At 54.9% G+C, this 27,950-nt stretch overlaps 1 protein-coding gene across 5 annotated transcripts in view; it reads left to right on the top strand.

Moving 5' to 3' along the window:
• The window catches only part of DLG3 (discs large MAGUK scaffold protein 3), a 76,738-nt gene that overhangs the window by 9,851 nt on the left and 38,937 nt on the right, over positions 1-27,950 (top strand). For 4 of the 5 annotated variants that reach the window (XM_041396547.1, XM_041396546.1, XM_041396545.1 and 1 more), the window contains exon 1: positions 15,321-15,647. In XM_041396547.1, the coding sequence (XP_041252481.1) occupies positions 15,321-15,647 (327 nt within the window). Of the gene's footprint in view, positions 1-13; positions 163-1,720; positions 1,877-15,320; positions 15,648-27,950 lie in introns of those variants that run through there. The other variant, XM_041396549.1, reaches the window with a different exon arrangement.

Below are 27,950 nucleotides of genomic sequence, written 5' to 3'. Positions count from 1 at the left end.
TGCTGTTTTGCAGATATCCATGAATTCTACGATTTCACGCTGCGCTCTGCACCCGAGCAATCTCCGAGCCTGGACACACGTCATGGCACAGCCAGGGAGAAGCTTGGGGCCAGCGAGCCCAGCTCCACAGCCACACCCAGAGAGCCCCAAAACCTGCCTGAGGTAAGAGCCACCCTCGTGGTGCTGCAGGGCCAGACCCTGAACACTCCTGTGCTGAGAGGGACTCGAAGGGCACCAGAGCCTGCCCAGCACACATCCAGGCTGTTCCCACACATTCTCTGTGATAGCCTGTCTCATCAATGAGGCAACCTCTCTGGTTCACAAGTGTTAATTGAATTACTCATAATGTGAACAGCTCCAGCACTGGCTCCTGCTCTGCAGTTGCAGCTGGATTATTTGCTCCTGTCTGACACTGTCTCCCATGGAGGTGTTTCAGCTCTCTGATCCAGCCACTTTTGATAAGTGAAGTAGGTTGAGTCTTTCAAGTTTCCCTTTCCCAGCTCTCAGATAACTTGTGTCTCTCTTATTTGCATTCTCTTCAATTTTCAACAGCATTCTAAAAGATACAGCACCGGGTGGAAAGGCAGGAATTGAGCAGTAGGGTCTCAATTATCTCAAAGGCACCAAGGTAAATAAAATTGCCTCATGTCTTTGCAGGCCTTCTTTCCATCCCCCACTTACTGCCTCCATCCCCCACTGACTGCCCTGCCATGGGATGCTACAGGATCCCCCTAATCTAGTGCAGAAATGCAAAAATTCATGGATTTCTCCTTTCAAAATAACCCTATCAAGTAAACACCATTTTCTGCCTTAGAGATTGAACTGGCTTCCCATCATTTACCTGGGGGTACTCCAAATTTAACTGTCACACAGGGAAGATGGAGCTGAATGATATAATCTAAGGAAGAACACTTTAAAGGAGTTTGGGGATCAAGAAAAAGGAGGACAAAACAGCCCACAATCACTGCAGGAGATATTTGTGTTCCTCTGACTCAGGAGCTGCTTTAGTCTCCTTTTTTCTTGACCGCCTTCACATTGCCAGTCCCTCTAGTTAAAGTCAAACCTGCAACTCTACTATGTGTTTAAGAACAAATCTTTAGTGCTGTTATGCCATAAGCAGTGGGATCCTGCTTTGGTTTTTTGGGTGTCCTGTCGCCTTGATCCACCCAAGAGTGAACTCTCCTGGCAGTAGCCACCAGTCTCTGTGGCCAGACCAGTCTATGAATCCCCAAGACTGAACAAGGACATTGAAAAATCAATGTGGAAAAAAGCAGGGAAGCAACTGTGGGTCTTGCAGAGCTGGTGTGAGCAGTGCCCCTGCTCCTTCCACTGAGCCCTGTCTGTAAGGGGGATGAAAAAAGCATCCAGTCTCAGGGCTTCCTGGCACTGAACACAGCCCAAGCCACTGACACCATCAAATCCCTCCTCCCTTCTCAAAAAAAAGTGTGTTTGAGATGTCTTGTGTTGCTGAAACGTGAAATGCAACCCAGCAATGGCACAGTCCCAGAGTCTGGGGCCAGCAAACCTCCACCATTGCTTGCAGTGACCCTGCTGGCCCTGGGACAGTGCCAGGCAGGCTGACGTGAGAGATGGGATCCCCGTCAAAGCCACCATTCTCCCTGCATGGGGAAAAGCTCCTTTTGGCCCTTCCAGAAGCAGTGGAGAGCCTGGAGGCAGCTGGCCTGCCCTACCCACGTGTCCCCCACTTGTCTCGTTTCAGGGCTGCTCCTGGGACCGTGAGCAGAGGCTCGCCACGGCAGCTGGGGACAGCGCTACGGGGACAGCGCCACGGCTGGTGAGGGTGACAGCACGGCGGACAGAGGCACCAGCCAGTGTCTGCAGCCTGGTGCTCAGCTCTCACAGCACCCTGCCCCAGGTGAGCCTCCGTGGGCCCCACGCCACCTCCCGCCCTGCCAGCCCTGCCAGCGGCTGGCACTGAGGGGACAGCGCCGGAGCCACGGGCTCTCAGCACCGCGGGGCTGGCGCGTCCCTCCCCTGGGGCTGGCAGTGTGTCCTTCTGGCTGTTCTGCTGATGCTCACACCACAAAATCGAGCGGTCACTTGTGCCAGGGGCTGGACTGCACTGAAATCATCCCCTTGCCTTTGCACTTGTGGCCCCGTGTCAGCCCTCAGGGCTCGGAGGGCAGGTGGATGTGGCGCAGGAATAACGAGGCTGCCTGGAGCTGGAAATCCTCCCAGGCCCGTCCCTCTCGCCCCCAGTGCTGGCACGCTCCCACGTTGCAGATTTCCGTATTTTTTTCTCCGAGCTCTTAAATGGCAGGTCCGTTCCTCAGCTTCCCGGGAGCTTTTCTCTGCTGTCTTATTTACTTGGAAACACCATTTATTTGGATGTGCATCGTAAAGCTCAGCCTCCACCTGGTGCAAGAAAATCCTTTGGGCTACGCTTTTGAGGGGAGCTTTAGGGATGAGTGAAGGGCAAAATGCACTTTTGGGAAGGATGAAGTGGCCAGGAAGAATGGAGCTCACCACAGATTTAAAATTATATGAAAATGTTGTTTTTCTTGGCAAAGTTTGAAATAATGCTTGTTTGCTAAGTCTAAGTATTCTTCCAAAGTATTTTAAATACAAAAATTGCACTGCCTCTCTTCTGTCCTTTTTTAAATGTTTCCCTTCTTTTTCTGGACTGCAATAAAATGGGTAACACCCCATTTTTTTCTCTTACTGTTTAATTTCTCCTTTTCTCTTGTTTCTCTCTACATTTTCAATCATTCACCATATCTTTAGCAGTTTTTGAAGGGCGAGACAGTGGTTTTCTGAATATGACAAGAAGATGAGTTTGGCTGCTGATTTCCATTTGCCACTGGGTGGGAAGCACCACCACAAGGGAGTCACAGGGCAAAACCCATGAGGGGGTGAGAGCCTGAGCAATTGGGAACAGATTCTGTTGTGATTTTAAGGGATTTTCCTCCTAACTGTCCCAGGCCATGAAGTACAGCAGCTCTTGCATCCAGCCCCAAATGTCTGGCTGAGTTGCAACGTCTCCTTTAGCAGCAGACACCTAGTTTTGATTTTAAGGCTTCGTGCAATGGGGAATCTGCTCTGTCCCTGGCCTGGCTGGCCTGATGATTATTTATCCTTCACATTAAAAATCTGTATTTTACTGTTAGCCTGTATTTCTCTTGGTTTAGCTCCCAGCACCAGGAAATTTTGCTGCCTTTGTTTGCTAGGATGAAGGACCTTGGCAATCAGAATGTTCCCAACATGTAGGTATTTATAGATGCATCTAAGTTCCCTCTCAACTTTCCCTTAGATAAACTAAACAGATTGGCTTCTTCACTCGCTCGCTGTTGAGGCAGGTTGTTCCAGACCTGAAATAATTCCTGTCATTCTTTTCAGCCTCCTTCTTTCCTAGCCTGTGTCAGCATGGGGCCAGTCCTTGGTGCCAGGTGCTGGAGCTTTAGGGGTCACCCATTTGCAGGGCCTGCAGCTGCCAGCCCTGAGCAGGGGGTCACTGCCCTGAGACAGAGGAACAGTGGGGACCTGGGTGGGCAGACTGGGACTCTGGGAGCACTGTGCTCTGGCAGGGCTCTCATCTGCAACCTCCTTCATCCCAGAGGATGGTCATTTCACAGCATGGCTGCAGGCAGAGCAGAGAGTTGGAGGTGAAAAGCTGTGAAGATGGTAGTGTTCAGTGCCAGGTATTGCCATGCCTGTAGTCCCGCCTGAAACTTGGCTTTCTGCAGAAACCCAGCAGCTTTCCTGAAAGCTGGAGCCAAGCAGTGCTGGAGAGCTGCAGGCTCGAGCAGAGCTCCTCTGCAGCAGCCCCTGTGCTGGGATCAGAGTTCTTCATCACAGTGGTGAGCCTTTCCCAGGATGTCACCTTCACTGCTGAATGCAGGCCTTGCCCTGACAGAGGGAAGCATTTCCAGCAGTGCCCCAGGAGACAGGATCAGGTGGCTGGGGCAGGCTGTGCTGCTGGACCACAGCATAGGCCCTGTTTGTCCTCCTTCACTCCTGCATGAAGGCACTGAGGACACCTCAGCTCCTGCCAGCATCACATCCCGTGTCAGTTCTCATCAGCAACAGCGTGCAGGAGAGCACCAGGGCTGCACAACACCTACACACCCAGCTCCTGCCCTGCTCCATGGGGACTTACTGCTTTTCAGCCTTCAGTGTGTGCTTTTTATGCCACAGGCATTTCCAAACCAGGTTTTAGAAAAATACCTGAGCTGGCAAATTGCATTTGGAAGAACCAGGGAAGCTTTTACAAGTGAATGATAGTTAATGCTAGGGCAGGGGAGCACCAGCTGCCACCCTGGTGCCATCAGCCTGGTGCCATGAGAGCTCTAGTGGACATCCTGCCACTGAAGAAAGGCAACACAATGAACTGGCTTTTCCTACCTGAAGTAAGTGCAATTCTCTTACTGCATCCATCAATATAAATAAGTTTTCTGTTGCCCTGGTTTTGTCCTCTCCCCTGCCCGCAGCTCTCCACGGCAATGTTAACAGAGCAAAAGCTACCATGACCTGCTTCAGCCAGGAAGATGCATGTCAAATCTCCACACAAATGCTTCCAGGAACAGGAAATTTTTGCCTGCTGCCAAGGATATGGGTGTGCTCTGAAGAGCCCTGCAGCGTGCAAATGGCTGCTACAAAGGAAGAGGTGCTGGTAAATACAGCAACAACATGTGCTTCCTGTTGAGGCTTAGTGGGCTGAAGCCATCTCTCCATGGCAAAGTGGATATTCAGCTCTCAACGGGGCAAGAGCAAAGGACTTTGCCAGATAAAAAGCCCTGTTGAGGCTAATAGATGCAAAACCCTGCCTGGGTTATCGGGCTTGTGGTGTTTTATTTACTGAATCCTTCATTTCAACCTTTTCCCGAGCCCTGTGGTTGCCTCAGCAGGGCTGCTCAGTGCTCATGTGCTGCGGGAAGATCAGGAGGATGCTCCTGTGGCCGGTGTCACCCGCCTGCGCTCCCAGGCTGCCAAGGAGGCTGCTGCTCTCGGTAAACGCCGTTTTCATCCTCTGTGCAGGGAGCAGCCAGCTGTAAAGATAAATGAAAGAGGAACAATGCCGCTGATGAGCGGAGCTTTGCGCCTGCGAGGAAGCGCTGCTCTTCCCCTGCCACCCTCTCCGGCTCCCCAGCGCGGCTCTGCAGCCACTGTGACTCCATCCCTGTCACCGCGCCAGTGCGGGGCCGCCCCTGCGCCGCCGCCCCCGCCTGCCCGAGCATCCCTCCCGCCTGCCGAGGCGTTCCTGGCCGTGCTGCCAGCGCACGGCTCTGCCCGGCTCAGCCTGACAGCTGACACGGAGCAACAGCAGCTCCTGATACGATGGAGAGCCGAGCGAGGCAGCTTCAGAGGACAGGCATTCATTCCGTGCGTGCTCTGCGATCACCGGTGAACAGGAGAGCTCGCTGGCGGGGTCACTCTGCTCCGGCAGGCTCCGCCGTGTGCGGAGCCTCTGAGCAGCGGGAGGGGCAGTCTGCGCTTCAGCCCTGCGGGGCTGAGGCCAGAGATGCCCCGGTCCCCCTCCCTGTGTCCCAGGGCGGACACAGCTCCGGCAGAAACGCCCTGTCAGGGTGTTGGGAGCCCTCTCTGCTGCACCTACTGCGGAAGAAGATGCATCCGCCTGCCCCGTAACCCACGGCTCAAATGCCAGACAGGTCCATGGAGCTCCCTGGGGCATTCGGCAGAGAAAGGCAAGCTGTGCCGCCACCCTGGCGACCGGCCGTCTGCTTCTCCCGTCCTTCTCTCAAGTGTTTTTTCCTATTTCCCAGTGTGCCTTTGGCCAGACCGAAGGGCGTGCCCGTGCTGTGCACCTTTGCCTGCCAGGAGCAGCGGGTCAGGATGGGATGGGCGTGTGGCAGATGCTGCAGCTGCAGAGATGCCGGCTGTGAGCTCCCTGCTCCTCTGGCTTGGCTGCAGCCTCACCGCTCTCCATTTTCTCTGTGAGATACAGCAGAGGAGAAGCACCAAGGAGCTGTTTGCTGTTGCGTGGAGCGTCAGGGAAATGAAGCAGATCTCTGGTGTGGGCGAATGTCTGACAGTGAATGCAGCCCCAGCAAGAAGCCCCTGTCAGGTTGCTCGGTTGCATGTGTCCTGCTGTCCCCACCACCCCCTGCCCTCTCTGTGGGCTGACTGGGCAGGCAGCTGAAGCCATTGCTGTAGGCCAGCCTTTACCAGGCCACTGCTTTATCTCAGCCTGTGCCCATCAGCATCGGCCCTGCAACCCCAAAACCCCAGGAAGTGGCTAATGCTCAAGCAATGGGACCAGTGGAGCAACCAGCTCCTGGGGGAACTCTCCCCTCCCCATTGCATCCCCAGCAACCCCAAAACCCCAGGAAGTGGCTAATGCTCAAGCAATGGGACCAGTGGAGCAACCAGCTCCACTGCAAAAGGGAGAGCATGTTTATTTTAGGAGAAGCAGAGAAGAAAAGCAGCAGCCCCCAGCCCAGAGGCTGCTGCCCAGTGTCACTTGAGCCACTTGGTGCCCAGAGGTCGCTTCAGGGCATTCAGATGCTCTCCAGCGATTTTGTGTTTTGACACTGCAGACACAGGCTCAAAAGCCAAAGTGCTGAACTCAAGAGGGTGTCTGTCTGTAGTAACACACACAGACTGAACCACACGTCAGCCCTGGACAGCAGGGACACCCAACTGGGCAGCCTGTGTCCCAGGGATGCTGCTGCTCAAGGAGGGGATCAGCAGGGGCTGTATCAGTAAGAGCTGTCACTTCAGTGGACATTTTGGGGTTGAATGGCCTCAGCTTTACTAGAGACTCTTGCTATTCCTACTGCAGAGATGGACATGCTTAGACTTCAGTTCTCCCAGCTCAATATCCAGCTTCAGCAAAGGATGAAGAAGTCAGTAGAGCCACCAGACTGTCAAACCAAAATCTCATGGTCACCTATTCCTACTCTACTTGAGGACTTTTTGTCTAAAACCAGCAGCAAAAGGAAGATCCTTGCAGACACAAGGTGTTTCTGGCTGTGCAGCATAGGAAAAGCTTGATGGATGTGGTGTCTCCATTCACCCAAGTCATTGTCACTGTTTTGAAGGTATTTTGATGGTGTGAGTGCATGCAGCTCTCCCCACGCCATGGCAGAAAGGGAACAGTGAGAGGGGGCTCTGGGGAGTGAGAGGGGGCTCTGGATGGCTCCAGAGCCATCCAGACAGGCTTGGAGTCAGTCCATCCATCCATCCTCCCTCCAGATCAGTGATTCAGCTTTGCCTCCATGTAGTGTCTGTCTGCCTGTCCCAAAGGGAGCACAGCTGCTGGAGAACTTGCACACTGATGAGATTCACACTCAGGGGTTCCATGTGTAGCTCTGAAATCAAGATCCAAGTCCATTCACAGGCATCTCCAGCAACATGGGGACAGATCAGGGGCCAGGCCCTGGTGTCTTGGCCAGGAGCTCAGTGAGCTGCTGCACTGCCCCTGCAGGTCCCTGTCTGCCCTGCTCATCAAGTTTCCCAAATGTGCTGATGCAGGGTCCACACAGCAGCACCCAGGTTCCTCCATCCCTGCTCTGCCTTGTCAGGTGATTGACATATTCCTGCTGCAACCAAAGCAAAGCACTGGAGCCTGTCTCCTGTAGCACAGACCCACCAGGAGCTAGGAAACAGGAGCCAGAGCATGGGATGCACCACCCTCTCCTCCACCCCTCCGCATTGCACTCCCTCTCACAGCCAGCCCAGCACCTCAGGAGGGTGAGGACAAATCCCCCAGGTGCCTTTCTGTGAAACAAACGAGCTCTTCTCACCATTTTTAAAGAAACAAACCAAGCTTGAAGGCAGAGCCTGGCAGGCCAGCTGCTTTCTATCTGGAGTGCTGGAGCTGGGGGAACGTCACTGCATCTTAATGGCATCAGGCTGGACAGAGATCAGGATTCTGGTGGCAGAGGCAGTACTGGCACTGTTATAAATAAAGCAGCCACAATAACTGCTCATGAAGGTTTATGGTCTTTAGGATTTGGAGGATCAGTATCAAGCTAGCTGAGAGATGTATTATCCTCAGCATTGGAAGGAGCTAGGGGAAGTGCAGGGGGAGGACAGTAAATGAGCGTGGGTTTGGAAATCATCCCTCTTGTGAATCCGAGCGTGAGCCCTTGGAAAGGTGTTCTCTGCTGTGTGCTGGCTCCTCTTGCCTTGCTCTGCCTGCTCTGGGAGGGTTAAACCATGCGTGGCTGCAGCAGTGGCAGCATTTCAAGCCGGTCTCTGCCCTGTTGCAGGAAGCAAGGATCCACCCCAGGGCAGCCCCTGCCAGAGCCCTGCAGCCTGCAGGTACAAAGCACCTTGTAGGAGTCTCGCTACCATGGCACCTAAAAATTATTCAAAGTATTGAGGCTGAGGCAAAGGCCTCCTGCAGCCTGTGGCCTGGATAGCTGTAGGGGCTGGCACTGCTCAGGTACACCAGTGTCTGTGCCCAAGGCACTGGCATGGAGACCATTCTGCCTGGCCAACACTGCTTCTGCAGCCTCACCACCAGCTTTCCCACCTGCACGCGTCCAGGAAACACGGCAGCGTCCTGCCAGGCTGTCCCCTCCTTTGAAGGGGTATTTTTAGACCAGATCATTTCACAGCCTGGCCTAGAGCAGACTGAGGGAGGAGCGGTGGCAGAGCAAGGAGGGGGCACTGCACTGCGGTGCAGGGGAGGCCAGGCTGGAGCTGGAGCTGGGCTTACTGCAATCCACTGTTGCGCTGTTCATTCCCTCCCCCTTGGCCCATCCTGCACAGCTGTTTCCCCTCTGTGCAGTGGTAGATTTTGCACAGCTGAGTCTCGCGGGGTGTTTCTGCAGGAAGATTTCCTAAGCTTTAGTGCTGCTGTGGGAGAGCTCCTGCATTCCTGATCTGGCCTAGGACAGGAGCGGGGTGATGAAACGGCTCTCCCAGCTGCCGGCTCTCCCTCACACCATGGCTTGGCAGCCCATGGCCTTGGGGGGAACTCAGCCCAGCCGTGTGCTCTGGCCAGTGTGGATGTCCGGTCCTTGCGGCCTGGCCGTCCCTGTCCGAGCCCTGCAGCCAGGGTGAGGGGAGCTGGCACACCACCCTCAGCGCCACCACCCTCCAGGGCTTGTGTTGCTGGCGTGTCGCTCTTGAGGAAGGCACGGGTGTGCCTGTCCTCAGGAGCGGCTCCTCATCCCGCTGTGAAGGTCACCTCGGGGCTTCCGAAGCGGCCGTGTGGGGACGGGCGGGTGGCGGCAGTGCGCCTTTAAGAGGACACTTAAAAGGGTCCCGTGCGCGGGCCGCGAGCCTGAGGCACGCGCGCTGATTGGCCAGGCGGGCGGCGCGCGCGGTGGGGGCGGGGACAGCCATTCACAAATTTCCGAGCGGCTCTTCCTCCCTTAAAGGGGCAGCGCGGGCCAGCAGGCGCGCACCTACCGCGCACCGCGGATGCCCGTGGCTCCAGGGGACAGCAACACTGGTTTGTCTCCCCCGGCTGGGCAGGTTTCCCTGCCGGGAAGTGTGTTCTGGGACAGCACTGCCCCGATGAGGCAGCAGCATCCCTGTGAGTCACTGGCTGTGGGCGGTGGGAGGTGCAGAATGGGCTTTGCTCCATCTGGAAGGGGCAGACTGGAGCAGGGCTGGCCAGGGGAAAGGGGGGAATGCGTGTTCCCCACGGAGTTCCCCTTCTTGTTGCCCAGGCAGGGTGGGAATAATGGAGGAAGGGACATCTCTGGGCCTTGGATGGGGAAAAGGTCCAGCTGGGCAGGGTTGTGCTGCCCGGTGTGGGCAGAGCCCTGCCTCCCTTTTCAGAGCCGGGTGCTGACCCACTCCCAGGAGAGTGCCTGTCCCTGCAGGGATGGGTCCTGTGAGGAGCCCTGAGAGCCAGCCTGTGGGGCTTTGTGGCCCCAAGGTCATTTCAGCTTAGGCAGAGATAGCCAGATCTTCACAGGCTTGTACAGCCCAGGTGGGGTGTGTTTGGCTCCCACCAAGGCTGATGTATGTGACCAAACCCAGGGACAGCTTGGGACTAGTGAAGGGTGCAGGGAAACAGGATTTCTGGTGGTGTCACGCTAGGCACAAGCCAGACATCAAGGTACAGGACCAAAAAAATAGGAACCGATTCTCTTAAAGGCAGTGAGATTTCAAAACACCTTGCTGTGCCACTGGTGTGGAGTGGTGAAGTCCACTGGTCACAGTGTCAAACCTTCCCTCTGCTCTGTCATTTTCCAAAGGAAGTGAGGCACACACAGGAGTGGGCACCCACAGGCTGTGGGTGGTTGGCACAGTGCTGGAATTGCCGTGCCCTTGCAGCAGCAAGGCTCTCCCCTCTGCAGAGAGAAGTGCATCAAGGCAGCCACAGCCAGCCCATGCCTCCAGTGCTCCAACACAGGGCAGGAGCATCCCTGCCAGGGATGGGGAGAGCAGCTGTGGACATTGTGAGGCTGTCAGGAATTCCATACTGCATTTGACTGTTATTAAATAACGCCTCCAGGCTCTCCTTTACAGGCAGGGAGCCTGAGCCCTGCTGTAAGGACCTGCTTCAGGTCTCCATCACTCCTCTCCCCTCCCCCAGACAGCCATGGAAGACATTTAGTTGTCCACGATTGAGTTGCAACAACCAGCCAATGGTGTCTAATAAAGACTCTTGTGCCATTGCTGCCGCAGCAAGGATGCAGCAACTGGGCAATGTATCAGGGATCATTAATAGAATAAAAATGGTTTTGCCCTGGAGGAGAATAATTTGTTGGGCATCTGCCCTGAGAGTGCTGAGAGCTATTGGTCCCTTGGTGTGCCTGGTTATTATTATCCCAGCTGCACTTTTCCCAGCGTGAATTGCTGCTGGTGGCAGGAAGGAACAGCCATGGAGTGAGATGGTTCTTATCCTGCCCCTTCCCACCCAGCTGTGACTGCACAAACCCTCCAGTGCTCACAGGAGCCTCCAGCCCTATTTGCCCACAGTAGCTGTGCAGCCAGCTCTGCAGAGCTCCTCTTCAAGTTCCAACTGAGAAGCCCCAGACCCAGCAAATGGCAAATTCCTGCTTTTCTGTGGGGGGGGGGGGGTCTGTGTTAGTGCTAAGGAACTGACTGTCAGACTGAGCCAAGTTCAGCCGGTCCTTCTCTTTGCTGCTCATCTCCTCCTAGCCTGCCCACCCAGATATATTTCCCTGCTGCCTTCCTGGGCTGCATGTGTTGGGTGTCTTTTTGCAGGGGATTTTGATGGAGAAAGGTATCTCCCCCATGCAAAACTGTCCTCCCCTTCCTCCTGAGCATTGTAAAACCTCCCTGACTGCACTCAGGCTCAGAGCAAACCTGTGGCTTCGGTTCCCCTGGCAGGATCCAGCTCCTCTTGGGTGACAGTCCAGCCCTCACATGACTGCTGTTTCTGCAAGGAACTGGTTGCCTGCCTCCCATCCCCTGCTCCTAGCAGGGCTGTAGGTACAGCAGACATCCCCCATCCTAGCAGGGCTGTAGGTACAGCAAACCCTCAGTGCCTGGTGCCTCACACTTGCCTTCCTCTTCCCGCAGGATTTCGTGCGAGAGGAAGGAAGCGGCAGCAGGGGCTGAAATGCCGGTGACACCAGATAAAACCTAGCTCTGTGCCATCTCCGTGCCTTGTAAATAGCATCAGCTCCGGGGATTTCTTGACACTTTGCTGAAATTAGCACCTGTAAAAAGAGCAGCTGCCAAAGCTGAATTTAAATAAGACGGGGGGAATGCCGGTAGGAAGAGGGTAGAGAATGAGAGAGCTCTTGAATGGCTTCCCTCCATGAAGGCACCTGCCTGGAAATCAGCTCTCATCTCCTTTAGCCCTGCTCAAAGCTCACATTACAGCAGCAAGATGCCCACAGCTGCCTCAAAGTGCTGGGCACTGTGCCTGCCCTGCCAGACACAGGCTGGGCTCCCAGTGCAGGTGCCCACTCCACTTGGTCTCCCAGCAAAGCCACCCCCAGTTCCCAAAATGCCACTACTCACTAAAACAAGCTGGAGAAGTACAGAATGTGGATGCCCCTGGCCAACCAGCCGTGGGCTCCTCTTAAGCTGGATCAGGTATCCAAAGTCCTGTGCAGCAGCATTAGGGAATGTTGCAAGCAGGCAGCAGCAACCATGGATTGCTTTTTTCTTTTTTTAATTGGGGTTAGCAGGTGGCACATGCAGTTCCTTACAAATGCACAGGAATAAAACAACTCTCATGGCAGCTAAAATGGAAAATATGGGGTTTGGGGAGGGGAGAAGCAAGCAGGTAAGGAAGGACTCTAAAGAGCTCTGACAGCTGAGGCTCAAAACCCCTCTTTGCAACTGACAATGAGGCACTAACAGATAAGAGAGCTGGGGGCAGTGCTGTGGGGTGGAGGCTGTAATTCTGGCCCTCAGGGCTGGCAGTGAGGGTGTTTCCCATGTGGGCATGCCCATTGCATGAATGGCTGTGAAGGCTGCAGAGACCGAGCATAGAGAGGACCAGACACCTTCCTTGTGGAGGATGCACCAAAAAAAGGGGAAAAAAATGGGAGGGAAAAAAAAATCAAATTAAATTCTTCTCTTTATTGTTCACTCAGCTCCTTATTAAAGCATTTCCCCTAACAGCTCTTGTCCTTTGCTTCTGCACTTCCCCCCTGAGTGAATGCCCATGTCCTTGCCTGCCCCCATCCCAGGACAGTGACAGGGGATGTGTCTGGGGCAGGGCAGGTGTGAGCAGCTGGGGTGACAAACTCTGCTTGTGCAGTTCCCTGGTGCTCTCCTCCCACCCAAGTCAGCCTCTTGCACACATGGGGCTCCTGACTGACCTTGGGTCAAAGATGGCTTTGGGGGAGGCCATGGCAGTGGACAGGCCTCACTGAGTGGCCACTGCAGGGTCCCTGCAACCTAACCATGCCATGCCAGGGTGGGAAGCACAGTGGGAAGGAGGTTTGCAGCTGGGGTGGAGCAGTAATTAGCTATGCCCAGGTGTTGAGCACATCTCATTGATGAAGTTATCTCAGAGGTGCCAATGGGTGGAGAGCCAACAAGGAATTCTTGTCCTTTTGCTCCCCTAGGGGAGACACTGGCTACCTGCCCTTTTTCAAGGCTTTTTGCTCTACTTTGGTGCAGCAATCATCTATCTCAGCTTCAGTCTAGCCTCAGTCCCTCCTGTCGTTCCCATCTGATGGCACAAGGACGGCCACCTCCCTCCCTCCCTCCCTGCTGGCTCTATGGTGTGAGGATGAGGTAGAAGATGTGGAGATAATCCTAATTTCCTAAAACCTGAAGTGTAAAGTCCTCTCCTAAAGCCAGCACTTCACGCTTTCCTGCCATGCACTCAAACACAGTTTTTCATTGATTAATTCTGAACGAGCTTGCTTTGCATGCAGGCATCCCATGCTGCCCTGCCCTGGTGGGCTCCTGGGGTCTGCAGCGTCCTGGCACTGAGCTCTGCAGTGCAAACACTGCCTTGTGTGCAGCCATTGGCTTCATCTTGGTGCATCTCTTTGGGTCAGTGCCACAGTGCCCCTGGGACTGATCACTGTGCAGAGAGAGCCCAGGGGAGCAGCGGGGTGAGCCTCCCCTGTGGAGCTGTTCGTGAGGGCTCAGCCGCACTGCTGTGCTCGGCTGCTTCAGGTCACCGTGGTGAGGACAGGTGCTCTAGACTTGCTTGTCCAGGGACATTGCAACTGTCCTGAGCCTGCAGCAGGGAAATCTCAGTGTCTGAGCCACTCCAGCATTTTGTGGCATTAAGGCACCTTGTGATTGAGGTGATCTGAGCAGTCTAGACAGTGAAGTGCAGGCAGTGCTGGAGAGGACAGGTGCTGCACTGTGCAGTGGGGAACATGGTACCTGGATGCCAATCCTGATTATGGGGTGTCTTCTGCCCCCTCCACTTCACCCAGAAGCAACCATTTCACTTGACTGCTTGGGAGCAAACCCTGCAGGAGCACCTCTGTGTGCGGAGGTGAAGTGCAGAAGTAATTCTGTACTGCAGTTTAAAGAGCTAAAGGAACAGGGAGTGGGCAGGGGCATTTATCTGACCAGCCATCCTGCACTTCCTCCTCCCACAGCCCACCTCGTGCCCAGGGCCATATTACACCAGATGCAGGAGGCCAGGAGGAGCCTTGCAGACCTTGAAACATGAATTGAGGTGTTGCACCACCATATCTTGTGGCTCCTGCTTATGTCTTTTAGCCACATCCTCTGGGAGCCCAGTGCACATTTCATTGCTTTTCTACATATTTATGTACCATTTCTTTAAAATAGTTTTTCGTCCACCCTAGTGTTTTTTACAACCTTTAAGCGTTAAGAGGCCAGGTTCAGGTTCTAAATGGTCAGATGTGGGGTTTTGTAATGGTTTTTCTCTCTCTGCCCATCAATTTATCTGGATGGCTCTTCTGAACTTCTTCCAGTCCTGCACTTCTTTGCAAGAGGTGAAGGACTGGTGTAATAGTAATGGAGCTGCACTGGGAGCAGCACCCCTGCCCTGCTGCACCAGCAGGCATTTCTGCTCTGCTTTTGCCATCCCCTGATGGCAGTAGGTGGAAGGCCCAGCAAAGGTCCTGGTGGTTTCTACACCCTCAAAGCACCTGTGGCTCACGGGGCAGTGACAGTGGATGGAGCACATGTGGTAACATTTCCAAAAAAGCAAGGTGAGAACTGATACACAGATGCAACAGAGCTGCTGCTACCAGCCTAGCGACCAGTTGAGATCTGGAAAAATTATTTCCTACTCAGTGCGGACCACATCTGGAGCAAAGTGAACCCCTCTTGGCATCAATCCCAAAGCTGGCAGGGCTGCCACGGCCGCGCGGGGCAGGAGGGGCGGCCGGCGCTGCACAAGGGCTGCCCGGTGCGCCGGGGCACGGCTGAGGGCAGCCGCACGGTGATGCGTGAGGCAGCGCAGGATTCTGCTCTTCTGGATGCCGCCTGCGCGGGGGCAGCGGGGCCGGGCGCGGGGCCGAGCGGCGCCCCCGCCGCCGGGGCGGAGCGCGGAGGTTCCGCCGGCGCGGATTGGCCGCTGCGTGGGAGGGGGGGCGAGGGATGCTCCGCGCCGCCGCAGGTGCCGCGGTCCCGCATCGAGCCGAGGCGGACCGGGCTGAGCCGGACCGGGCTGAGCCGGCCCATGCAGCGGAGCGGTTCGGAGCTGCTGCCCCGCGCCCCGCGCCGCCAGCGGCCCCGGGGCTGAGTGGCGTTGCGGACGATGCCGCGGCGCGCCCCCGCGGAGATCACCGCGCTGTAACACCATCCCCCTCCCTTCCTCTTCCTCCTCCTCCTCCTCCCACGGGGCCGGGGGCGCCGAGCGGGCGAAGAGGCGGCAGGCGCGCCTTGCGCGGGGCGGGGGCCGCTGCCGCCCCCTGAGCATCCCTCCCTCCCTCCTCCCTACCTCCCTCCGCCCCTCCGCGCCGCCTCCCTCCCTCCCTCCCTGCCGGCTCTATGGTGTGAGGGCAGCGATGCACAAGCACCACCACTGCTGCAAGTGCCCCGAGTGCTACGAGGTAACGCGGATGGCGGCCCTGCGGCGCATGGACCCCCCCTCCTACGGCGAGTGGCAGCACGAGCAGTACGGCTACGGCGGCTACGGCTCGCAGACCCTGCCCGCACCCGGGGGGGCCGCGCCCGCCGCCCGCGGCAAGGCCAAGCTGGGGCCCCCCGCCCGCGACCCCGCCGCGCTGAAGCCGCCGCCGCCGGCGCCGGGGAAGAGCGCGGCCAAGGTGAACGGGAGCGGCCCGGGCTGGTGGCCCGAGTGCACGTGTTCGAGCCGCGACTGGTACGAGCAGGTACGGGCCAGCCCCGGGCAGCGCTCCCCGGTGCGGGACGCGACGGGGCGGGCGGCTGTCGGGGTAACGCGGGGTTCCTGGCGGCTGCAGCATCCCCCCGGCGGCGTCGCGAGCAGCCGGGTGGATGCTGCCGCTGCCGGGGCTCGGCGCCGCCGTCGCTGCGGTTGGCCGTCGTCGTCGCTCGGGTCGGGTCGGCCGTCGGAGTCGGTCGGCTCGGCGTTGCCGTTCCTCGGGCTGGCTGCCGCGGTCCTGCCCAGCGTAGGAGCCCGGCACTGGAGCAGCCTTCCCGGGGCCGAACGGGGCCAAATGGATCTTGCTTGGCGCAAGGTGGTCGTCGGGCGTTGATGTATTTTGGACACCCCACCTGAGGTGCTCGCCGCTCGCGATGCCGATGCCCGAAGCCCTGGCAGCGCCAAGGGCATCCCGTCAGGCTGTGTTTAGCAGGCATGGTGCGTGCTGCCCGCTGGGCAGCCTCGTGGGTTCGCGGTGTTGCTTGCCAGCGCTCCCAAACTGTCACCCACTCTCCATTGAGTTGTGGTTTCCTCGCTCTGCTGCTACGTCCCTGCTCCCCGAGATTATTACGTAACCCTGCTCTGGTCGCTGGCGTGCTGTGTGCATTCTGCCCCATTTCACTGCCTCCATTTCTTCCCACACGTTCATTTTATTAGTGTTCTCCAGGACCCATCCTTGGGCTGTGTCTCTCTCCCCTAAATGGAGAGACCAGTCTTATTTAGAACCCACAAGCCAGCTTAGAAAATGGTTGGATCTTTTTGCAAAGAATTAAAATGGAGGCTAGCCCCTGCCTGAAAAACAATTTACCCTGCTTGAGAGAAAGGCATTTCAGTTTGTTTCTTCTGCTTCTTTCATTCATTATCTTCAAACCTCACATGATTTCTTATTGATCCTTCTAATTATTATTTCAAGATGCTGTAGCAGGCAGACACACGGGAATCAATGGGAATTCTCTCCTCCTCTGCTCTCGGCAAACACAACCCTCTTCTTCCCTTCCTCTGTTTTTTCTTCATTACTGTCTGTCTGTAGCTCTGGTTGAAATAATTAGATTCATAGCTGATAGCTCAGATTATATTTACAGAAGGCACCAAAAACTCCAGCCACCTTCCTATGAGCCTGATGCTGCTTTCTCTCTCTTTCTCTGCCACTCTTTGTATCAAAATCAGCCCCAGCTCTCTCTCGCCTGCTGATTCCTGGCAAACATTCTTCCATCTTTCCTCCCCTATCTCTTTCCTTCCCTCCATCCAAAGCAGCAAGCTCAGGGAGCAGAAAATCAAAGCATGTTTGCTCCCTCCTTTCTGCTCCTGCTTGCATGGAAGGTCCGGCCCAGTATTCCTGGTAAGACAATTGCAAGCAGTGTGAGAAGGAAGCGATGCCAGCTGCATTGCTGCCGTGGCAGGCTGGGCAGGGGAGCCTTTCATGTTTTTGCAATGGTGGAAGAGAAATCATTGTCTCTTTGTGGTGCTGCCATGGAGCTTGGGCTGCTCGGAAAGTCCGCGTTGGGAATCTCTGCTCTGCCTTTGCCTTTCTGAACATGGAAAAAAAAAAAAAAAAAAAGGAAAATCAAAAGCTCCTCACGGCAGTGCAAGCAACAGAGGATGCCAGTGTTTGAGGCTATGTGAGCATAGCGGAGTCTGCATGTAGAATGTGACGTGTGTGGTGTGTGCACTGCCTGTATCAGAGCAGGCAGCCGCTCCCTGGTGTGGAGCAAATGTATGCCATGAGTAAAGCTTGCAGCAAATGCCTCAGCAACGCTCTCCTCCTCATCCAAGGGTGCCAAGTGCCTGAGCCCCGAGGAATCCGTGTTCTTCCCAGCCCAGTGGTGGGCAGAGGGACAAAGGTGGTAACATGGAAACATCTAGGCATGGCTTGTGCCCAGGCAAGCAGGTCCAGTTGGCTCTGGGAGGCCGGGAGATGTTGGGCTCTGGGTAGATTTGGCTGGAGGTTGCAGATGCAAAGCAATCTCCTTCACAGGCTGCCTCTGTTTCCAGGAGAGCCTTGGCTGGAGGCAGGGCTGCCATTTTTCAGGGCTGCCCCTTTAAATGAGCTCACTGTCCCTGAAAGCACTTCCAGCAGCTGAGGTGGGAAGGGGTGCACAGGCCAGGAGCCTTTCCCGGGTAAGCAGGGATCTGTTACCCTCCTGGGGAGCTTCACCAGCCCTCATTTAAGTATTTTTCCTCCCCTTGCTCCTTTATGCAAGCAGAGAAGCGTGTGCTGGTGCTCTGACATCAGAAACGTGCTCGCAGTTGCATATGGTGGTGTATGTTCTCTGACATCATGGCATACTCACATACCCGTGTGCAGCTCCACGGCATGTGAGACGTGCCCACACGTGCTGCCCAACACACAGCACGGTCCCAACGTCAACCTGCACCTCCTCCCACTTCCAGCCCCCGTCTGTTCTCTCCTCCTGCCTCTCCCCTTCTCTAGGACACATTTTAGCTTGCTCAGGCAATGCCAGTAACTGAGAATCCCTAATCCTCACCAGAGGGAGGGAGGAAATCTCAGAGGTCTAGGAATCTCTCATCTTTTTTGCTCTGCTTTTCTTCTCCCCTTTGAGATGTCTCCCATTTCTTTTCCCTTATCTATCCATGTTCCCTTCTCATTAGCTCCTGGTCCCCACTCTTGATGTCATTACCGTCCTTCATTGTTCCCATCACTCTCCCTCCAGTTGGCCTTGTGCCCTCCTTGTCCCCCTTTGCTCGCTGGTGGGGAACTCAATTCCTCCTCTAACAGACTGGGGTGACAGGAGGACTCCTGGCTTTGGAGAGCAGTGTGAGCCAGGGAAGCATCCCTGATGTGCAGGACTAGAGGAGCAGACTGCACAAACCCCTCCTCTCCCCTGCACAGCGACACCCACGGCCTCTCAGGAGAGGGGTGCTCAACTGCCTGGCCATGCCCAAGGCCCTTCTCCAGCCCTGCTCCAAGAGCTGCGGGTGCAGAAGCAGCAGCTTTCCCTCCCACAGGGAATGTCCAGCCCTGAGTCTCAGCTCACTCTGAAGACTGGTGCCAAGCACAGTGACCAGAGCAAGGCCCCCCCCATGAGGGTCTCAAGGGTGTCACCAGCATTTTCATGTGCATTTTGGGTGTCTGGGGCATGGGCTGGGGCAGGGCCCAGGGCAGTGCAGTTCCCTGGCATGTGGTGAGGAAGTGCCCTCTGCCCCCAGGGCTGCCCCAGGTTTGCTGGCCCCGCTTGGCCAGGAATGCAAAGTCCTGCTGCCCCCCTTTCTGTGGTCCTTTTCTCCCTCTTGGGGTGGTCATTGCAATGAGACCTTGACCACCTGCAAATGCCCGGAGCATGCCAGGCTTGTGTGGCCTCCACCCCTGGCAGAAGTGTTTCATGCCAGGCAGGTGGAGGAGTGGGACAGATCTTCCCCGCCCACCCTCAGCACTGAGCATTTCACTGATTTTCAGGGGTAGTTTTTGATGCACAAATATTGCTTGTTGAGTTCCTCCCAAGCCCTGGGCAGTTCACTGCAGTAGGTGGGCACAGGACAGCACATCTTGGCCAAAGCACCAGCCTTTGCTGAGCCTTCAGACCATTTTGGACTTGGGGCTCCTGTCTCATGGGGCATGGGTGGCAGAGGGAGGAGAGAGCCTTGGAGAAACCGTGGGGGTTCAGACCAGGTGTCTGAGTGATGGGCAGGTATGGCTGGAAGGAAGGAGGGAGAGCACCAGGGGGGCAGGCAGGAAGCCAAATACAGGTTGCTTTGTGGGAAATGGCTGAAGCCCCAGATGTTCCCTGGGGAGGTGCGAGGGAGGGTGAGAGGAACAGGGTGCCGGGGACATGGAGGCAGTGGAGGTGGTGAGGTTGGCAGGGTGATGTTGCTATGGCTACTCCCGTGCTATTCATAGAAGAAATTAGCTAAATCTTTGCACTGAAACGTGGAGGAGGAGAGAGGAGAGAGGCGTTCTCCGTGTTTGGAGGGAAGGAGAGAAGCCAAAACAGGAAGGGGGTGAAGTTTTCCTTCTTTTCTCTGTGCCTGCACTGTGGAGGGGCATTTCAGGGAAGCACTGCTGCCCGAGCTGCCCAGCACTGGCAGGACGGGAAGCATGCAGGCAAAGAGGAGCTGTCCCATGGGAAAGTCCCCCCTGCAGAGCTTCCACACAGAGCCCCGCGTGGCAGGATGAGTTCTGTATCATGCCAGGAGCCCAGGAGACATCCTTTTAATTAAAGACAGCCAATCTGTGAAAGGTATTTTTGGCAACCTAAATGTAGATGCAACTGTAGTGAAACTTGTCCTTTGCGTCTGGCTCCATTGCTGAACACAGTGCTTGCCTGTTCCTGGCCCCATCCATCTGCTCAGCCCCTGCTCTCTGGTCACTGGTGGTGCCCCCGTCCTCCCTCCACCTCCAGCATCTCTTCCAGCATGTCCCCCTGCCAGCCGGAGTCCCAGAGAGTCTTCCCTCTCCCTCACTCCTCATCACACTCCACTCCCTCGTGAGAGTTTGATTCCCCTTCCACAGACCTGTTTGTCACCTCCTCACTCACGATGTGTAAATCTGCATGTCTGTTCCTAATATATCCCCCTCCATCTGATCTCACCTCTCAGCTTGTTTCTTGGGCATCTCCATCTGGTGATCCTGCCGTCATCACCCAGTGGAGTTGCTATAACCAGGTACTGAGCTGCTCTCCTCCCCCCAAGCCCAGCCTCACACCCAGCCTCGCACCCAGCCTTGGCCCCTTGCCCCTTGGGGAGAAGCTGATTTTTCCCATGGTTTTGATGTTCCTTTCCTGCCCCTCATATGAAATCAAGGCCTAGATAAATGGGTTTTTTTTTAAAGTCATACCCCTTCCTGTGCCTCTTCTGGGAAAACCTTAACACACAGATGCTGAGTGAGCTGGTTCTCCTCACTCGCCCTGGAGCATCCCGTGTCCTGCTGTCACCCATCCCCTGGACTGGGGAGGGTCAGATGTTCTCAGTGCTCCTTCACAAAACATGTTGAATTAATTAGGGGTTAACAGCTGGGGACATTTTTCTCCTTAGTTTATTTATTCACCTGTAAGGCTTTCCCCCCTTTCTTTGGGCACGTGAGTCGCTTGGACAGGGGCTGTACACTTGTGCTTGTTGGCTTTTCTGACTCATCCCTTTAATACAGTAAGGGATAATGCTGGAATTAGAGAAGTGAGTTGAAGGACTGAGCTTAGCTCCTCTCCAGCTGGATTACTGACTGCTGCCTGCCAGCCAGCCCTGATGTGCAGACTGCAGCCCCAGGACTGTGCCTGGCTGCTGGGTTTGGGGTCCTGAGCTGCTGGAGGGAGCCCTGGAGCAGCACAGGGAGAGGAGCTGGAGCTGCTGTCTGAACTGGCTGTGCTAGAGATGTAGCTGCTGCTCTAGAGGCAAGGTCTGAAGCGACATAGGTGGGAGAGACCCCATCAATGCAACATGTGGAAGAAGAGCAAAGTACCTGCCAGAAATGGGAGGATGTGGCCCTGCCACCCTGCTGGAGGAGGAGGAGGAGGTGGAGAGTGCATTGGTGAGGCATGCAGGGCCAAGCACGGGCACGTTTCAGCAGGGGTGTGTGCCATGTGGAGGAAGTTGCTCCTGGTGAAGAACCTGTGGGCAGCAGGAAGCCCATCAGCCTCCACTGTGACAGCACCTGCTGTCATTCCTGTTGGAGGGATGTCCCGTGCCCCCATGGCTGTTCTTCTCACCAGCTCTTCCACCACCACTGGAACCTGCCTGAGCCCAGTCCTGAGCAGTGCCAGGCATTCAGCAGGGATCTGCTGGCCATCCTCAGGGTGTAGGTCCCTCGGGGGGTTGCATGAGAGGGAAACCCAGGGGACAGCTGTGCCAGAGCCCAGTCCGGGTACCCTGGTGCAGGGGAGGGTGGGAGGAGGAAGCGAAGCAGGAGCTGTCACTGTTCCTGGAGAGTTGCCTTGTTCGGGTAAGCCCCTCGGCACGTCGTGTGCTATTATGGGAGGAGAGAAGCTTCCGTTCCTTCCAGAGCTGTGAATGCTCATTTAGAGAGGGGAAGTCATTAAGACTAATCAGGACGTAATCAGGGCCCTGGTGATGTGCGGGCGCCCGCTGCGCACAGCCCGGTGCAGGATGCTCTGCAAGGGGACCGTGGGCTCTGGGTGCCAGGGGAGGGCAGGTCCTGCACTGCTCAGTGGGGGGATGAGGGGGCTCTGCCAGCCACCCCAAACCCCGTGTGCAGGCAGGAGGGACAGTGAGGCTGGGGCTCAGCCTGGCAGCTGTGATCCAGGGATGGGTGTAACCCTTGCTGTGAGGTTGTGCCAGCACTGTGGGTGCAGTGGGCTGTGTTAATGCTCACAGCTGGTTTTAACACATGCAAAGATGGGATGATGTAGGGAGTCCTCAAGGGCCCTCGCTGCAAATCCAGCAATATGCTGTGAGCATGTATCAGGGACTTAGAGATGAAAACTTTTAATACAGTGTTTAACAAGTTCAGAATACCTGAATTTGGAATGAACTTTGCAGTTTAACTTGCAGAGCTTGCTTGATGGGGCTTGGGGAAGAGCTGCTCCGAAGGTGTAATTATTTTTGGGAACATATAGTGCTTCAGAGCACCCCGGACCAGGCCCTAGATGCCTTCTTGTCACCTTTGTATTAACAAGAATTTTTCTTGAATCGCTGTTGATGGACCTTGGTTTGCTTTTTTTCCCACAGAAACAGATTTCTTAACACTTGTTAACTGGGTATACACTGGAACTTACTGAAAAGAAGAAATTAGGATATTCGAATCCCAGGAACCAGAGAAATCTTTATTTTAACACTGTTCCTTATTCTCTTTTTTCCCCTATACATATGTATTTGTCTGAGAGGAAGGTAAAAGCATGTGACTCAGATAATAACAACTCTTCCTGTGTAAAAAAGAATCAAGTAAATTTTATTTGGTATCGCCAGGTCAAAGAGAAGCTACTGAAGTCCAGAAGCTTTGCAAATTGGGTCACTTATTTTAGTGGGCTGAGCCTGGAACAGGATGTCTAACTTTCAAGTTTGAACACCCTGGCCTTAATGGTTTCTAAATGGAAACTTATATTCGACAGAGCTTCTCTTTTGGAAGCTTTCTTCCTGTGCTACCGAGTAAAGGCTTTTTCCAGTCCCTATTTAAGCTACTCTTTTAAAAAAAAAAAAAAAAAAAGGCACCAAAACAAAAGATTAAACCTTCAGTAGCTGCTTGTGTTCACATTACACTTGGGGCACTTCAGTGGCTTTGCCAAAGATCCTTGTGACCAGGGACCTTTCAAGTCCCGTGTTCGTGTTTCCGGATGGCCGCGGTGCTTTGAGCCGGTGCCGAGGTGCAGCCGTGGGGCAGGGGCTCTGCTGCCACGGCCCCAGAGCCTGCTCGTGCCACCAAAACAGCCCAGCTCAGACATCTCCCAGAGCAACGTGGAGAGGAGGGCTGTTCTTGCTTGCAGGCTGGCTGGGAGCACAGGGAGGCAGGCAGCAGCTGGCACCTGGCTGGATGGGACTGGCACAGTGGGTGCGGGCACCTGCAAGCTCCAGAGTGAGCCCCAGCACCCTTCCCTACATCACTGATGCCACGTTTTGAGCTGTGCAGGAGGGCAGGGGCCAGGGGCCAGGCTCAGCACTCCCCTTCACACAGGCACGCTTGTTGGGTCATGTCCTCCCCCTGCCCAAACCATGTCAGCCAACAGGTTGCTCTTGCAGGAGGTGAGAAAAAGTGCAGAGAGAGTTCCTTTATCCAGCCCAGTTAAAAGGAAGGGTAATTCGTCTCTGGCCAAAAAATTCTTCAGCCTCCAAAAGTTTCCATCCTCTGTTTTCTTTTGCTCCTTTCCCTGTCCCAGCCTGTGGGAACCCTGCAGGATCAGCTCTCCCTCAGAGGTCTCCAGCTCTGCTGATGCTTCCAAGTGACCTCAGCTCTGGCCACCTTGTAAAGTCCAGGAAAGCAAAGAGAGATGAGCACAGGGATCTGTGAGGATGGAATCAGCCCTCGCAGCACTTCTTCCCTTGAGAATGGAAGGGTTAGGTCAAAGCATGCATTTGGTTTTGAGATGTCAGAAAAGCCCTACATCTCATGGGCCAGGTGGGAGCAGGCTTCAGTCTGGGAAGGGATATGCAATGCATTGCTTCCTAACAGGACGACTCTGAGGTGGCTTCCCTGGGCACAGCCAGGTGAAAAGCAAGGGGGTCTGTGGGGGGCCAGGAACAACCTGGAGGGAAGATGCCAGCACCTCTCTGCTCTACACACCTGCTCTCCAGCCAGGGCAGAGCCAAGACGCATCCCCTCCTGCCTCAGGGAACCTAAAAAGAGGGTTTCTGTCTGGCCTTGACCACAAGTTCAGGTTGCTGTGGAGGAGCTGTGTCCTCTCAGGTGCAGTGGGAGCCTCGTGCTGGGCTCTGGCTTGGTGCAGGAAGTAGCCCAGCGTTGGGAAAAGCAGCACCTGGGCACAGGGCAGCAAGGCTGGCACAGAGCAGATGAGCGTGTCAGTGCTCATCAGGGTGAGTGGCGCTGAGCAGGGGCTCTCCGTGTGTGCTGTGCAGGCAGGACCTGGGCTGGTTCCTGTGAAATTAATTCAGCAGCTTGGTGCAAACCCGCTCCCCACAGCAGCAGGATCCTGTTGGTGTCTGGGCATCCTGCAGCCGACCCCGCTGCCCGCAGCACCCTCGGCATTCCCGAGCCTGTACCTGCTTTTTCACAGCCAGGATTCAGCACGGCTGGGTCCTGCAGCTGCTTTCACAGCTGGAAATGCACAGCTTTCTCCATGGTTTAAGACCCTTTTAAAAAAAATCAAAGCAGATGGAGCTGGACTACAAGCAGCTCAGTGTCAGCCCTGATTAGATAATTCTGTTGGGCGTTTCCCCACTTGTGACCTCTGCTCCTGAGAGCTTTTAAAGGGATGTAAAGATGGAATTTCACTTATCTCCAGAGCCATTTCCTTCTGAGTGCTACTATTATACCTCAGATGATAGGAAACAAAGGATATTAAAAGACAGATTGAATTTTCACTCTGATCCAGTCTGGGGAAATAAAGGAGTTAAATTAGTGCTTTGCTTCTCATGCATTAGCCCAGTGTCTCAAGTAGTCACTCTGTCCTGCACATTCCTTCTTGCATCACACATGGGACACCCCACCCTCCTGCAGGGAGCAGCTCTGTGTGTTTGGCCTGCTATTTGCCATCTCTGGAGGCTGCTGTTAATCCTGTTGCTGGTTAAGATGGAAATGTGTTTATATGTGATCACAATCCCGTTGCCCCTGTCCTGGGACATGTGTAGCATGTGTATTTTGCCTCCAGGAGGTACATGTCTCCTGACCCCTGTGGGCTGGCCCCATGCCGCTTCTGTGGAGGATGTGAAGCTGTGGCAAAGCTTTGGGATCTCAGTTCTGGAGACATTATCTTGAACTTTCTGTTCGGAGTCTCCCTGCCCAGCTCCTGTGCCAGCCCCGAGAGCAGTCCTTGGGGGAATACCACAGAGCAGAACCCAATCCTCAGCAGCAGGCTAGTGGGCCTCCACCATTTGCATGTAATTGCAGGTTTTCTTTTGCTTGGAAGTTTTGGAAAATCATCATGTTTTGCCATTCCTACCTTTGTGCCAGCAGATGACAGCAGTAGAAACTGAGGTGAGGCGTGATACTTGTAGACGTTTGGGGCTTTGGTGCTCCCAGGTGTCTGTGTTAGTGTCACTGGGCTGCCACGGCCCAAGTGGAGCCCAAATAGCAGCAGTCCCTCTCAGATCACTACCCAGAGGGGATATCTAAGGGTGGTCTGAAAGGCCACGTGCTGTGCCTGAGATTTTTTCCGAGCACTGCTGGCCTGCCTGGCTACTCCCTGCACGTGCTGCAGTGGTATTGCTCCAGCCTGCAGAGGAGACATCCCTTCTGCCCTGCATACAGACCCACAGCCTCCTCCTGCCTTCAACCACACAGGCAGCTGCCCCAAGCAGGCACGATGCTCTCCCAAGGTCTGCACAGAGAGCCAGTCCCTCTCTGGGGGCTGCCTGGGGCAGATTGCTGCTCCCTCCATCAGCACCTGGGCTGTGGCTGCCGCCAGGACTGCCGTGCAGAGCTCAGTGAATGCAAGGCTCTGCTTCTCTCAGCCCCCATGAGACCAGAGAGCTCTTGAATCCTGACCTTCAAACTTCATCCCCCTTCACCATGGCTTCCTTTGACTCCTGTTGCTGCCCAGATTTTCTCAACAGCTGTCCTCTGCCTCGCTGGCTTTGTGCCCAGATCAATCTCTCTGCATCTGTGCAGTGCCCTCCTCACTCCCCAAGGTCCTCCTTGAGCCTCCATCCCCTGAGACCAAGTGTCTCTGCCTGATGGAGAGAGTTCAGGGCACCTCCAGCTCCACTGGACTTTAGTGACCCTGCTGCCTTGGAGTGAGCACTGTAGGACTTGGAGCTCTTCTCTTTCTATTTGTAAACCCCTCCAAGCACAAACAGGGCTGGGTAACTAATATTGTGATGAAGGGGTTTAGATGGAAGAGATCTGACAGCCCCCATTGAATGTGGTCTGAATGCACAGCCCTGTTCCCTCTCATCCCTGCATGCAGCAAACCCCTGCTCCTTAGGGCATAAATTACTTACCCTTCCCTATAGAATTGAGGGCATGGTTAATTCACCAGCATGTTCCTGCTGCCTAGCAAAAAATTATGACTGTCTCTCTCCTCTCCTGGCTAGCAGAGCTGCTCAGTACCTCTGCCTGACTGGTGGAGGAGGCAAAAGCTTTTTCTTTTCAGGTGTTCTGCTTTTTTCTGAGTCGTAGGTCTTTTCTGTCTCTTCAGTAGGACAGGCAAAGTGCAAATATTGAAATATTTGCAAGTGGAAGTCAGAACTAATGCCCAAACACCTTTCTCATAGTAGCTGCAATAGCTGGCTGTAGGAGGCAAGTGAGGATTTCCTGGTCTGAGTTCCTCCTGACCATGTGTGACTTTGTTTTGGAGCAGCGGCTCACTTTCAGTATCTCCTGGGTCCCATCTGGAGCCTGAGTGGGAAATTGTGCTCCTAGCAGTATTCTGAGATGTAAAAAATCACTAGTGTGGAATGGCTGCGAAGGATGCTCGGTGCACAGGGAGCAGGCTAAACAAAATATGTCCTTAGGGCTCACCACTGTGTGAGCGAGGCAATGTGATGTGTGATTTTTGGGCTATTATTAATTCAACAAAGAGTGCAGTGGGGCTCAGTGGAGGACTCAGGCTGGACCTGCAAAAGCCTCTATAACATTATTATATAGAGCACTTCTCCCTGGGAGGGATCCAAAGCATCATTTGTGGAGTTGAATTCTTTTTATAAATCAGGGAGCACATGATGGGTTACATTCACTTAGGCTGCCTCTTCTGCATCCTTCCTGGAAACTCATCTAATAAGAGCTGGCATCTGGATATTCAAACCTTGATGTGTTACCGGTTGTTAATTGCTGGCAGTAGAAGTGCTTCTTTTCTGCCTTGAAATGTGGAATCCCTTCCTAGAATTGCACTGGGGACTAATAAAAGCCACTGCCAGGTTTAATATATTCTATCTCTCAAATTATCTGGATTAAATACAAGGACTGTGTAGTGCCAGAGAGGGGATATTCCCAGTTTAACATTGCTTCTGGGACTTGGAGATCCCAAGACACTGGACCCGAAAATTGCAATTCTCTTTTGTGTGGAGGAGGGGTTTGGCAAGACTGCTTGGAAGTGGTCATATTTGCCTGAGTTAGAGAATTAATTGCCATAAAAACTATGGTTTTGTAACCAATAGTTACAGCTGCAGGAAAGATCAGAAAGCATCTGAATAAATCAAATTAACTACCTCCTGCTCCATCCATATGAGAGCAGACCCTTCCAGGGCAGGATTTAAACCACAGTCTGGTTGGTCCTTAACTCTCTCATCCACTAATTGAGGAGAGTGAATAGTCTAGAAATAGGGTCAGCTAAAACAGGACATGGTGGGACTGCTGTGCTGGGTTATGGGGGAGGCATTCACAGGCTGGTCTCAGCCAGGGACGGGTAAACCCAGACAAGGGCGATGAGGAGGAACTGGCTCCTGTGAAGATATCACAGACTCAGAGACTGTCGGGCCGTGTGGTCCAACACCCTGTTAAAGGGCAGACGGTGGTGGCTGGTAGCTCCTCACCAGCGCAGCCCTTGCCTGGCTGTGCTGGCTGATGTTCGTGATGCCCAGGGCGGGCGGGCACTTCACCTCCCCGGGCAGTCCGTGTCTCCCCGGTGTGTCACTCCGGCTGCTGTTCTCCTCACGAGCCCGGGGGTGATGAAGCGAGCTCCAGCCCACCGCTGACCTTCCAGGCTTTGCACTGGGGAATGTCAGCCTTGGGTTCCTGCCTCTCGCTTTTGGCCGCTCCTCCCGCACGCCCGGCGCC

Source organism: Onychostruthus taczanowskii, unplaced genomic scaffold (assembly GCF_017590055.1).
Source record: "Onychostruthus taczanowskii isolate IOZ18803 unplaced genomic scaffold, ASM1759005v1 scaffold13, whole genome shotgun sequence".
NCBI lineage: Eukaryota > Metazoa > Chordata > Aves > Passeriformes > Passeridae > Onychostruthus > Onychostruthus taczanowskii.
Note: the sequence above shows the minus strand (reverse complement) of the source record. Positions and strands in the feature narration are given on the sequence as shown.